We start from the raw sequence: 14,509 nt of genomic DNA, 5'->3' as shown, positions 1-14,509 counted from the left end.
TTAAGACAATATCAATTAAGCTTATTTATTATATTGATATGTTATAGTTGAATGGTGGCAATTGTGTAAAATTTAAAAAAATAAGACATAATATTTATCATAATTGATACATTTTAGATGTCTATCAGATAGGAATATGATATGGGTTTTATTTAAAACTACTCTTTAAAATTGGGTGTATATGAAAATTCCCCTAAATTCAGTTTACCCTCTCAAACTTTAGAGCTAAAATCAGTCTGGTCCTTGATCTTTTTTTAAAATCACGTTGGTTCTTGTACTCTTAAATGACATCATCTAAGTCCAAAATTTAAATTTTAGTCTAAAAATGGGTGAGTTTGGTCCTTGAAAAATGATGTATTTTCATCGTTTGGATGTTCATTTGCTCTCTTTATAGGTTAAAAACTCAAACGTGGATCCCTATGTCAGTTTCAAATCAACAAATGATGTTATTTTTGGAGCCGTATTAAAATTTTGGACTTAATTGATGATGTTTGAGAGTACAAGGACCAACGTGATTAAATAAAAAAGTCAGGGATTAAACTGATTTTAGCCTTAAAGTTCAGGGGGTTAAACTGAGTTTAATCCTATATATATCAACCCCTATAGCGTTCTTCGTGTTGCAAGTCAAAGAAATTGAGACTGTACATGTACGCTCATTGAATTATCTCCTTACGAAACTTTTTATACGGTGATTAAGCATGAGTGCATGTAGACGTACTTTAAATATTGTTGTTGCTTTTTGAAATATAAAATATAAAATTTGGACAAATTCTCAATTTATAATGTCATCCTTACTCAGGGGTCATGCTAATCTTATTTGTATCGTTTCAATTTTATCGGATTTCACCTAAAGGACCTTTAGATATTGTTGTTGATGCTCTCAGTTGAAGAAGTAAATTGTTGTTGTTGACGACCTAAAGTCATGATTGTACAAGTTAATTAATGACTATACATGTATCCTTCTTACATGTATACACATTGTGTTCTTATCAATGACTACTAGGTGTTGAAGTTTCTACATAGGAAAATGATGCTTAGGTTGATGATAAATGATAATGAAACTATGTAGGAAAGCAAACAGGTTAGTGTGAAATTGATGATAATAGAAGAGATATTGGAGAAGTGGGTTTTGGAGTAAGGGTTTGTTTCTGTTATATCGATTTCTTCCCATTAATTTCCATCTTCCTGTATTTCTCTGGGGTTTTTATGCTGCAAACTATATTCGTCTTTAATAAAAGGGTTCACATCATCACATGATTGATATTTTAATTTTTTTTAAATATCTTAACGGATCGATTGTTTACGCATATGATACAAGTGAAATATGTAAACATGTGTATCTATGTCATTTCTAGTGAAATGATACAAGTGCATATCTACTTCCACCCTTTCTTCCAAGGTGATGAAAAGCTCTCTAAGTCGAAGAAGTAAATTGTTATTGTTGACGACCTAAAGTCCTGATTGTACGTACAAGTTCCTTAATGATTATACATGTATCCTTCTAACATGTACACACATTGTGTTCTTATCAATAACTGAGCTAAACTCAACAGGTACTCAAAGTCTGTTTCTTTTCAAGCTGAGGAAACTGATAAGAGGACAATGCGAACAACGTCTTTGATAAAGCTAGAAAGCTAAAAAGACAGAAAGATCACGAAGTCACGAAGTATATTAAACAAGGATTTAGAACCTGAAATGCACATTCAAGAGCATGGCGTGCGTCTTGGTGATGGAATAGCTTGCTAGATTGTTTGCTTTTCCTAGGGACTATTGTGTGCCTTTCAGATTTTGGTTTAGGGTGGGCGCGGTTCGGTTCGGTTTGGTTTGAGACTCAAACCACAACCGAACCATTTTTGTTGGTTTTATAATATTTTAAAAGCTCAATCAAACCGCTTTTTTTTGTTTTAGAATAATTCGGTGCGATGCAGGTCTGTTTCGGTGTGGACCGCTTTATTTATTTCAACAAGTAAGGGATGTCTAAATTTTTGCCTAACAATTTCTATAAGGCATGAGCAAATTTTCAATGCATTTACAGTCCATACAAGTCTAAAATTGTCATCCAAATATCAAATAACTAACAAAAATATCATATTTGATCACTTAATAAATCAACATATATCAAGTATTATCAATTATCATGCAAACACAACAACTTGAAAACTACAAACTTGAACATAAATCATTTTTTATATATTACAAACCAAATTCCATTAATGGAAAATAAAAAAATAAGAAAAATTTAATTCGGTGCGGTTCGGTCTAAATCAGTCGAATTATAATCTTAAATTGCAACTGAACCATTTTAATACGGTTCGGTGCGGTGTGACCATAAAACGACACCGTTTTAGTTTGGTGTGGTTACCGAATCGTTTTTTCGGTACGGTTTAGATCGGTAACTGCATTTTCAGCGTAAATCGCCCACCCCTAAATTTTGGGAGACATAAAACCTTCCCGTTATCTTTCCTCAAAAAAAAAGAACACACCGTCCCATTTTATTCTAACATATACATATACATATATAGGTGTTGTCAAATTTGATTTCTTGGAACATGCCACTACATGCATAAGCACCAGTGAATCTGAAACAAGTCACGGATGAAAGCCAATGTCATTACTTTGATAACTATTCTGTGTGCTCCTCATCCCGCGCTCTCCCAACCTGGCCACTAGCCATGTCTACTAAAACAAAAGAATCGAGTATGTGGAAGGAGATTCTCCCCGTGACTGGAAATAATGCCAATTCTCATTCACGGATTTCAGATTTGTGGCTCCTAAACTTCCTCTTGTTCTATAAGAGGTAGTAGGCTGAACCATGCTACATACTCACAACCTCTACTACTAACTAGCTAAAGAAAAACTGTGCTCCATATCCTTTAGAAGTGATCAAAATGGTGAAGATGTGCAACAAGTTGGTTGTGATTTTGGTCGTGGCAATGCTGGTGTTTTTCGAAGGCTCAACAGCTTTTACCTTTTGCAAAATGAGTGATGATGGTCTAACTGCTTGCAAGCCATCGGTGACAAAGCCGAACCCTGTCGATCCATCCCCAAAGTGTTGCAAGGCTCTTTCTGGAGCTGACTTGGGGTGTCTTTGCTCTTACAAGAACTCACCTATGTTGACTAGTTTCGGAATCTCTTCCGATCTTGCTATGGGACTACCGGCTAAGTGTGGCATCGCCGCTCCTGCCAATTGCGCCTGAGCTGTCCGGCCTGTCCTCAAATATCCGATGGAGCATCACATTATATGCATGGGGTAGTGCTCCAAGAATTGTTCTCCGATTCATCAATATGGGGTTGATATTATAGCTTTTGTGTGATGATCTTGTACGTCTTGTTTTGTGATCGTGTCGAATGTTTTGCTTTCCCAGTACGTGGTTTGTATTTGCTTCGTTGTCTCATGAATTATAATACCTTGTATCGTTTTGCTTCTGAAACTATCAGAATAGTCATCTCTTCACCATGCATCATAATTTGTTTATAATGACCGTGATATTATCCTCATATTACATGCAAACATATTGCTCTAATTTTCAAAACAGTAAAGCTAATTAATTAATTAGTTGTACGATAACAGTTAACAAATCTAATAATGCATAATTGCGCGCGCGCGTGTGTATCACTATATCAGTGGTAGATTTTAGATGAACAATTGATGAATTTGATAAGGGAGCAAATGTGTATATGATGCATGCAAAATACAGATGAAAGAACAGAGCTGCGGAACAAAGAAATGGAAAGCAAGAATGATGATATGAATGATGAATCATATATATACAAGAGAGCTCTCTTTGCATCACGATGATATGAATCATATGATCATGAATTCATGATCGGCAAACAACATAGATGGCATATAGAACTCAGCATGACAACCACAGTGCTACAAATGAACATATTAGTACTAACTAAACATCACAGTGTTTTTTGGATAATTAGGTAGACATCAGCAACAAATGAACTACGATACTAGAGGAGTGAAGAACAATTAATTAACAAAGTATTAATTCTTGCATACAGTCTGTAACAGTCATACTAGCTGCAAGAACAATATATAGCAAAGGGCATATATAGTCGGACAACAAGACAAAGGTCTCGTAGCAAATTAACTTCTTCTGCTCAACATCTCCGTTGACCTGGTAGTCCGATCCATACTCTTTAAGCAGACAATCCAGCTTCCATTCCGGCATGATCTCGTAGTCCGACTTTTTGTAACTCCGATAGTGCAGAGGCATCTAAAAAAGTCACCTCTCGCTTGTGCGCGCTGGCCGTTCACTTCGTGTGGCTTAGAGTCCTTCAACGACACCGCTTCCATGCCGGCATGCCGCCTCCGCTCATAGTGATTTTCTTGTTGACCTAGCAAACTCATTTTCTTCTCTACTTCTCTCTGCGTAAATACCTGTTTAGTTACTTGATTACAGTTTTTCGCTTTTTAAATTTTCAATTACTGAATTAAATATGTCAAGGGAACAAGATTATTTCAAGGTTACTCCACTTAAGCAGTGGTACTCAGTATAGATCCTTTCTCTAATTGCAATGCTATCAAGAGAACGGCATAGTTGTTTGCCTTGGCATACATCAAACCCAAGCTGTGAGCCGTCCGATCGAAAAAAACACTGAAGCCAAGAGTTATATTCCTTTGAATCCAAGTTATAATATCCACTTTTGATTAGACCTGTAAATGGACCGGATCTTAATCCGGACCCGCTCCGGATCCGTGGTTTTTAAACGGGTTTGGATCGAAAATTAGACGCGACCCGTTGATCCGTTAAGGACCCGGATCCGTTTACCCGTTTATTAAACGGATCGGATACGGATCGAGGTTGATCCGATCCGTTAAGGACCCAGATCCATTTAAAAATAATTAAATAATATTTTTATAAATATAATATTATTGATAAATATTAAATAATATAATAATTATTTGGATAACCTAAACGTCTAAATTGCGTCTAAAGTATGATCATTTGATCAAGTTGAAGGTTACGATGCCTATGTTTTTTTTATGCTCTTTGCTAAATACATTGGAGGTTTAGTATTTTGAATATATTAGTTTATTGTTAAGAAGTATTTTGGCCATGTAATTCAACTTTTGATGTAAACATTTATTTTGTTATAATATTTCATTAGTGTTTTATGAAAATTTATGATAAAATTAAGAAATTATTATTTAAAATTTGAAAATATTTATAATCATAAACGGATCGGATTAACGGGTCGGGTATCCGTTAACCCGCCGGATCCGGATTTGGATCTAGCTATCAAAGATCCGACAGGTAACGGGTCGGATCCGGATCCAAAATTTCTATTACGGATCCGGATTTTGGATCCGGATCCGGATCTAGGTAGATCCGCTCTAGATCCGGTCTATTTACAGGTCTACTTTTGATCACGAGGTCACTCACCAACTTAACGTCTTAACCTTTCTGTGTGCTCCTCCTATCCAAAAATGACAACCAAACCAAAGCATAAAATATCATTGGTGGAAAAGAAAGCTAGCACCCCGTGATCGTGAGAGAATACAGCCAATTCTCCTCATTCACGGGTTTCAGACTTGTGGCTCCAAGACTCCCTCTCCTTCCCTATATAAAGGAGCTCTCATATGCGTCAATGCCACACACTCACACACACAACTCACTACAGCACTACTCATCACAGCTACTACTAGTTTCCATTTATCTGATCAATATGGTGAAGATGTGTAGTTTCAATAAGCTAATGGCGATCCTGGTGGTGGCAATGCTTGTGTCTTTCGAAGGGTCAAGAGCTTTTACCTTTTGCAATATGAGCGAGGATGGTCTAACTGCTTGCAAGCCATCGGTGATGAAGCCGAACCCATCTGATCCGACTGCCGAGTGTTGCAAGGATCTTTCTGCTGCCGACCTGGATTGCCTTTGCGGTTACAAGACCTCGCCGGTGTTGCCTGGTTTCGGAATCGATCCCACACTCGCGATGGGACTTCCGGCTAAGTGCGGCCTCACTCCTCCTGCCAATTGCTAAGCAAAGGACCATCCAATACCGTAAATCTTATTTGCATACTTCTGTTGCGTGATAGTCGTGTTATGTTAAAGCACACTGCTTTGGAATTGTGTTGTTAATAAAATGCGTGTAAAGTGAGTTTTGGATCATCATCCAAAGCTGCCGTAGTTGCAATAATATGATTTTCATTCAGGAAATTTTGCACCATATATATTTGAGATAAACATCTAAGAATCTTTGTCATGAAACTCTATTGGATCAATAAGTAATACAGCTCTTAGGTAGATGCTAATCAAAAAATATATCATTTACGTAAAAAATGAGAAATCACCTAATTTACAGAGGGAGTTGGCCAGTTAGGTGCCCTCAAAAGAGGGAAGACAGGTGGGTAAGGCTAGGATGAGTTGATGCATACCATGTATCAACTATTTTATAATAATATATAAAAATGAAGTACTTGTTGTACAGGTAAACATGTCATCCAGTCATATTGTGACATGTGTAAAAAATTCTAATTTTAAGAACCTTTTAACTATGTTATACGTGAAATGTTCAAAAACTTGTAATGAGGGTCGTAAATGTTGTAATTATTTAGTTTACCACTGTAATTACCACTAAATACGTTAAATGTGGTATTTGTAGTAAAAATATCATGAATGGAGTAATTTACTTAAAAAATTACCATAATTACATAAAAAAGAACTATTTTACAAGATTAACGACTTCAGATAATGTAGGTCTGATTATTAATATTTACAATATTCGTTGTCACTAGAGATAAAATTATTGTTATTTTCGTAAAAAGGTTCATATTCCAAATAATATCAATACTACAACTATATTTACCAATTATACCTTAGTTGTTGTAATTTATAGTAAAACACGTTGTATTATAAGTAATTATCTCAATCACAACAAAATTTACTAAAAGTAAGGTATTAATTATTACATAAAAGACTTTATTATACTAACAACTTATTTACTATATGTACATCAGTTTTACCATTATTACTACAATTTGTTGTCAAATTGGTAAATTAGTTCTCGAACTTGTAATTGAAAAAATTATTACAAATACAAGCTTGATTACTATTTTTTCAACAATTCGTCAACTTATCAATCAAAGGGTTCTCATACAAAGAACTACCATGAAATCGACATTAATTACTACTTTCACCTCAATTGTCGATAAACGATGTAAAAACGTCGTCACATAACCTAAAACTTCTTAAAGGACATGATTTACAATATAAACATCATCATGACATCATAATGGTCTCAACGACAATTTACTCATATTAATAACATTTTAATTGTATTACAATACATTTATTATTTTATTGGTATACATGTTCTCTAAACTTGTAACATGAAATTTTGAAGACTTTGTATTTCTTTCTTTTTTCTTACACTACCAGAAGAAAGGCTTTAGCCGACGAAAATAAAAAAACCAGGCCAACGAAATTTTCCTTCGTCGGCTAATTTAAAATTTTCGTCGGCTATAGTCAACTTTAGCCGACGAAATTAAAATTTCGTCGTCTGAATAATTTTTTTTGTCGGCTATAGTCTATGAACTTTAGCCGACGAAATTTTTTTAAAGTTTAGCCGACGAAAAATATAATTTCGTCGGCTAAAGTATTTAAATATCTGCAGATCTGGACAACAACTCATCTGGGAAAAAAAAACTATACGTAGAACCTTAAAACACAAAAAAGTCGCGAAATAAGATATGACCAGAATAGTGAAATACATCTACGGTTGAAAAATCACGGTATTCCGGTAAAGTCTCGGTGCCGATAGTTGCGGTCAATGCAATTTACCCTTATTATTCACTATGCTACAGATTTGATTTTTGGTGTCCGATTGACTATTGTGATACCTTTCCGGAAGCGTAACGGCCTTACGAGTCAGACTCATTGCTAATGCTATGTTGTATGGGCATTTTTGGCCATCCGAGTCCGTTTAGGGCTTCAAAATGCAGTTTTCTTATTTCCGATTAAAGTTGACCGTTTCGATCGAGCCCTTAACGGTGTCGAATCTAGTTGAATTTTTTACCATAGACATCTTTCGTCATAATGATCATATCTGACGGTCAAATTTTGGTTTGTAAATTTTAGTCATCGGAATCACAACGTGTCTACTATTTACCGTTATTATTCCCTAATGGGAGCCCTATCGTCGAAAGGTAAATGTCTCAAAAATTTTATATGGGCAGTTGCGTCTCATCTACGTGAGAGTTTTTTGTGTGGAACGTTTGACCAAACTACGTAATATAGAGGGAGATATGAGCGTTTTCGTGTGATAAGTGACGATGGATTAGGGTTGACCGTTTCGATCGAGCCCTTAACATTGTCGGATCCAGTTGAATTTTTTACCATAGACATCTTTCGTCATAATGATCATATCTGACGGTCGAATTTTGGTTTGTGAATTTTAGTCATATGAATCACAATGTGTCTACTAATGTTGTATAACTTGTTTAGTAGGTTATACAACTTTGTGAACCAACTCTACATAGGAAGCAAAATTATCAAAAATCTCGTGAAATAAGATGTGTTCAGAATGGTGAAATACGGCTATGGTTCAAAAATCACGTAAATCGGGTAAAGTCTCGGTGCCGATAGTAGCGGTCAACCCTATTTACCGTTATTATTCCCTATGGGAAGCCCTATCGTCGGAAGGTAAATGTCTCAAAATTTTTATATAGGCGGTTGCGTCTCATCTACGTTAAAGTTTTTGTGTGGAAGTTCTGACCAAACTACGTAATATAGAGGGAGATATGAGCGTTTTCGTGAATTTATAGACTTTAGCCAACGAGATATTACAAAGTTCGTCGGCTAAGGTCAAAAATTTTTGGGCGGTAATTTTCAAAGGACTTTAGCCGACGAAAATATATGATTTCGTCGGCTAAAGTCGAAAAATTTTCAAAATTTTCAACCAAAATTTTTTGGCGGTCAACCAAAATTTTCGGCCTAGCTCTGCCGTCAAGCCACCGGAGACCGCCACACTTGTCCCAAAAGCTTCGCCGTCGTCTCTACTTCATTGCTGGACAGGTGGTGCATCGAGTGGCGCCGCCGTGAGAGATAAATCGAGCTCCAAAACTCTGCCGGTTCGGATTCGGTGTCGATCGAATTTCTCCTTCCTCAGGTCACCATTTGGTGAGTTCTATATATGGATAAGTTGAGTTTGATTAGTACTACATTCCCCTAGAATTTGGTAGCTCGATTCGGTGTGTGTGAGGAGAATCGAAGATTTGAAGTGTTTAGGGTTTAAAATTGGGGATTTTTATATTTTGATTCAATTGACCTGTTTAGGCTTAGAATTAGGCTTCGATTTATTCTAGAAAGTTATTCGAAATGTTGAGAGGAAGATTCTGTCATATTTTGGTGGTGATTGGAGGTGGCCGGAAGTTTCTGCAGTTTTTTTTTTCAAAAACCAACAACTTTAGCCGACGATATTTAAATACTATATTCGTCGGCTATAGTTATTTTTAAAAATTTTTTTATAAGGTTTAGCCGACGAAATAGACTATATTTCGTCGGCTATAGTATTTTTTAATTTTTTTAATTTTTTTATAAGGTTTAGCCGACGAAATATGACATGTTTCGTCGGCTATAGTTAATTTTTTTAATTTTTTTATAAGGTTTAGCCGACGAAATAGAATATATTTCGTCGGCTATAGTTATTTTTTAATTTTTTATAAGGTTTAGCGGACGAAATAGAATATATTTCGTCGGCTATAGTTATTTTTTTAATTTTTTTATAAGGTTTATCCGACGAATATCTTAATTATTTCGTCGGCTAAAGTCTGGGAAAAAAACTGATGACGTGTTTTTCGTCGGCTAAACTGTGGGACTATAGCCGATGAAATTTTTTTTTTCGTCGACTAAAGTCATCACAGACGACCTTTTCCCGACGAAATCTTAGCCGACGAATTAAGCTAACAGGCCGACAAAATTTTTTCGTCGGCTAAAGTGCTTGTCCTGGTAGTGTTATTTCATTTGTATCCCCAATGCTTTCTCTCTGCAACTCATCTTCCCCGATGAGCAATGACCATAATCAACCAAACAAGTAGAATCTAAGTCTAGAATTGGGAATTTGGGTCGTTGCTAGTTTCAAGACTGGTGGCCGCCATGGCCAAATTTTGTGCCAAGCTCCTATTTATCAGCCGATTTCGGCTTGGACTTGTTGAGTGCCTTACCGATCGGGGGATTTAGGTGGGTGCTATTACTTGCTCGCCGCGGCTCCTCTCTCACAACCTCTAATGTCTCCTTCACCTGGGACAACGTCATCCGGATTTTCCAGCCAGAAGCGCTCCCTGACAACCCTTCCGATCTCAGAGGCTACTCCGATAGGATCAAAGCCTGCAACAGCGGAGTCATAAGTCTCATTCTGATTGTTCTATCATTACTTCCGTCAGACAATTTTTCCAAAACCTAATTTGATTTCAGGAAATGCAATCAGAGTTTCGTTCGTTCGTGATTGAGGACCAAATCGTCGGTTGTGTGAGCCCTATGATCGAACAAAGTCATGACCACTATGAGCAAAGACATCACAACCACTCTTGCCGAACCAATCTGGTTTTTTCAAATCTTAGCCAATAAATTAAAAGGGTACAAAAATCAAAACCGATGAAAATTAAAACTAAAACGAAACAAACAGAAACGAGGAGATTGTAAAATCTTGGTCGGGAAAGAAGAGGAACTTACCTATTCGCTAGAAGACCAACCTCTTTCTCCTTCCTCTCCTCTTCTCTTCTCTTCGCTTTAATTAGGTTTTATCTTAGCATTCGGTGCAGATCGGTAAAACAATGAAAAGGAACAAAACAGACTTCTTGTTCATTGATCTGTTCTAATAAGTTAGGGTTTTTTAAATTCTATTTTTGTTTTATTATATTTTTTTATATATAATTTATAAAATCAGTCCCGTTTATCTACTGACCAAAGAACATTTGGTCGATCATTGTCGATCAATCGATCATGCACTTTTAAATCTAAGTGCTGATAGAAAACCAGTTTAATTAAATGAAAATATATTGTTAAGTCATTTTTAGATAACAATTAGATCCATAAGAGGAGACAAGATGTCATCTCCCTCGTCTCTTCCACTTATCTTCTCCCAAATTTGGAAGACTCCCTGTCGCCGCTGTCGTCTCCTCCTATTCTGATCAACCATCCCCGTCGATTATTATGAACAACAATACTTCACCGTAATTTGCTCCTCCTCTCTAGCTTCTTTTTCTTTGAATGAGGCTAACTCTTCTCCCTTGTCGAATCAAACACCAATTTAGATTCTTCCAGTGCTAAACAAATCATCATAATCATCTCCCTCCTCTTTCTGTTCCCGATCTGTACACCCAACAACAATCCCAGAACATGTCAAAAACAATATGCCTAAAGCTAAAAATCAAACATTAAACACTGGGTTATGTTGAATACTTTCGGAATCGAGGAAAAAAAGTGTGGAGATTTTGTTTCTTCGGTCTCCAACATAAACGATTTTTGCAAATTTTATGAATTTGGCTGGCGGCTAATGCGCATGGGAGGAGAAGCTTATCTACTTATGGGTATGAGAGGGTGTAGCAGGTGAAAGGGAAACTTGGTTGGCAACTTCCACGTTGGGTCTTCGTCTCCGGCGAAATTCAATCTGGGTTTTCTTCAACTTTTTCAGAATTTGAGATTAGAGTGGAAGAGGAGAAGAGAAAGATTGACGTCTGGAGGAGGAGAAGATAGAGATGACGTGGGTAATTGATGAAGTGCCGTTTAAAAATGTTAAACAATATTTTTTCATTTAATTAAACTGGTTTTCTATCAGCCCTTAGATCTAAAAATGCATGATCAGACGGTGATTGATCATATGTTTCCTGGTCAGTAGGTGACTAGGTGAACGGGACTGATTATAAAAATACATGCTACCTGATAAACAAGTTACAAATATTAAATAACATAAACCGTTAAATATATTTAAAATTTTATCATACCTAACGGTCAATAATATTTAAAAAAGTTGATGCATACCATGCATCAACTCACCCTATAATTTTCCATAAACAAAACCAAAATAACTGAATAATAAAAGCACAAACGAGGAGACGAATATATGTGGCACCGAATAAAAATCCCCAAAAGAAGTCGTTGGAATGACCCAATAAAATTATGGACCTACTTGAAGTCCCGACGAACGATATTTCATCCAACAATTCCTGCCAGTTTAGCCATTCCTTCACCAATTTCCCAGGAGTCTGGGACCAAGGAGGAACAAGTACTACACTACGGATGTCAAGGTCAAGGTCAGGCAACTCCCACCCCGTTTTGCCCTTTTACTGAAAACGTACCAACTAATCCGATACCACCATCATAATATAGCAACCAGCACCCCAAAAAGTCACAACTACCCTCAAATTAGCAGAACATCAATAAACTGGAAAATGAAAGGAAAATCACAACCAGAAAGAACTCAGAAATAGGAAACACGAATTCCGATCAGATCATAAAAACTGTATCTGTAATAACCATCATACCACAGCAAGAGCTAGTCCATTTCTTCAAAATAAAAACCCACCGATTAAGCCGAATGGCAAAACATTAAGGCCACTACATCTACCCAGAATCAGACTAGCTAATTCATACTTGCTACTAGATTAAATATTAGACCAAACGACAGTCAAAAGCGGTCACAGCACCGATAACACAAGATGGCTTGAAGCCGCTAAGCTTCATTGGTGTTGTTCTGCCCAAACTCGGCCGCAGAGGTGTTGTTATCCCCAAACTCAGAAGCAGCAGTAGTGCTCTTGTTGCCAACAATGGTCCAAACAATGCCAAATGGATCCTTCACTTTGCCAGAGCAAAGCTTTCCAGGGAAGGCATGGTCCTCAGTCACACCAACACCCTCTGTGATCCCTCCAGCAGCCACAACCTTCTTAATCACAGCTTCAACATCTTCCTCAGAGACCAATTGGAAAGAACTGTTTTGCTGAGACTTTAACCTGGTGAATAATCAAAGCACCATAGGTTAAAAGAATACAAACAGAGCCGGAGGATATATTTCATAAATGATTAAACAGATTAATCTCAATAAGTAATAAGCAGCATCAATTAAAAAAACGTAAATAACCGTTCATCACTGGTAATTGTCTCATAACTTCCATACAAAAATTTACACAGGCTTTAAGAAAACTAAGAAAATGATTATGTAATTCAATGAGCAAACAGATGCTACCAATAAGACAAAAATTATAAACAAAATTACTATTTGCACAGAACAAAAACCTAAAAAGCTAAAATAAATAACAGTAAATTACTGCCATCTTGAAAAATAAGAATAACAAATCAATAAATCTCATGCAAGATCAAAAACACGAAGAAAATTAGAAACGATTCAAAACACCTAATACATCATCATCACAAAGCTTGAAAGTGAAGGAAACGAAGTCAATAAACGAGTCATGAAAATCAAACACAACTAACAGCCTCTAAAACCTACAGATCTAAACGATATAACAACATAACACGATTTACTGCAAAAAAAAAAAGTCAAAGAAATGTTGACTCACTCATCCTCAAGGCGATCGACGACCAAAACCTTGCCGGAGCCAAACTGAAGCAGCACCTGAAGGAGAGGTTGCTCCAGGTCCGCCTTACGCTTAGGGTTCGCGACACGCTCAACCTCCACAGCGCCGAAGACCGCCTTGTAGAACTGAACGGCCTCTTCAGCCTTGGGTGCTTCGACTCCAAGCACAGAGACGAGATCAAAAGCCACAGTGCTCTTGAACTCAGTGGTGACCTTCTCAGCTCCGCCGTTCTGAACCTCCTGGTCCGCCATTTATACACTCACAGAGAAAAAGCAGAGAGAAAATGAAAAGCTAAAGCGAGAGAGAAAACCCTTGCTCTGGAAAGTAATGGCGAAAAGGGAAAAAGCGTGGGTTTTGAGCTGATGGTGGGGTAGGGGTTTTATAGAAGCGAGGAAGCGCAACCGTTTGGGGACAGAATGGGTATTAGTGGAAAGGTTAGGTTATGGCGCTACCCTGGGTGTTGAGGTAAATTACGACGTTTGCCACTCGCGTTTCCCGAAATGACCTTCGGCCCGTCACGCATTCGTTGCGTTTTTTTGGGTTTAATTTGCTTGACCTTTCGGTTTTTTATGACCTTTCGCGTGGAGGGTATGGACCAGTCCTAGTCGTCCACGTGGTATGAGACCGTACGCTTCCATCCCGCCTATGAAAAATAGGAACCAAATATGCCGACCATCAAAATTTGGTGTCATGATAATCAACCAATCACATCTCTCTCTCTCTGTCTCTTCTTTCTCTCTGGCAGTGTTTGATTGGATGGTCTGCCTGACCAGCAAAAGCTGCTGGTTGGCAAATCTGCATCCGAAAAATAGTGGATAACGATGTGAATAAAAGGAAGGCCCGGTAGGCAAATACCAAAACTGTCACATATTAAACTATTTTATAAGATTTTTTTTCCTTTTTAAATTATAAAAGGTCCCCACTGATTAAATCTAGGATTATCTTTTTTTTTTTTTTTTGGTGAGA

General features: G+C 37.0%; 3 protein-coding genes across 3 annotated transcripts; 2 read left to right on the top strand and 1 right to left on the bottom strand.

Annotated features, from left to right (window-relative positions):
* The first annotated feature begins 1,922 nt into the window (after positions 1 to 1,922).
* LOC101295488 (putative lipid-transfer protein DIR1-like) lies at positions 1,923 to 3,197 on the top strand. Its single transcript, XM_004292288.1, has 2 exons — positions 1,923 to 1,928; positions 2,847 to 3,197. Exons 1-2 carry the CDS (start codon positions 1,923 to 1,925, stop codon positions 3,195 to 3,197), a joined length of 357 nt encoding a protein of 118 aa, XP_004292336.1.
* A 2,415-nt stretch (positions 3,198 to 5,612) lies between these two features.
* LOC101297791 (putative lipid-transfer protein DIR1-like) lies at positions 5,613 to 6,171 on the top strand. Its single transcript, XM_004290089.1, has one exon. It carries the CDS (start codon positions 5,683 to 5,685, stop codon positions 5,992 to 5,994), a length of 312 nt encoding a protein of 103 aa, XP_004290137.1. The 5' UTR covers positions 5,613 to 5,682; the 3' UTR covers positions 5,995 to 6,171.
* Positions 6,172 to 12,438: 6,267 nt separating this feature from the next.
* LOC101297495 (uncharacterized protein At5g48480-like) lies at positions 12,439 to 13,896 on the bottom strand. Its single transcript, XM_004290088.1, has 2 exons — positions 13,526 to 13,896; positions 12,439 to 12,958 (listed from the first exon to the last, which is right to left on the bottom strand). Exons 1-2 carry the CDS (start codon positions 13,792 to 13,794, stop codon positions 12,682 to 12,684), a joined length of 546 nt encoding a protein of 181 aa, XP_004290136.1. The 5' UTR covers positions 13,795 to 13,896; the 3' UTR covers positions 12,439 to 12,681.
* Between the last annotated feature and the right edge of the window lie 613 nt (positions 13,897 to 14,509).

This window comes from Fragaria vesca, linkage group LG2 (assembly GCF_000184155.1).
Source record: "Fragaria vesca subsp. vesca linkage group LG2, FraVesHawaii_1.0, whole genome shotgun sequence".
In the NCBI taxonomy this organism is placed as follows: Eukaryota; Viridiplantae; Streptophyta; class Magnoliopsida; order Rosales; family Rosaceae; genus Fragaria; species Fragaria vesca.
This window is presented reverse-complemented; position numbering and strand designations above follow the sequence as displayed.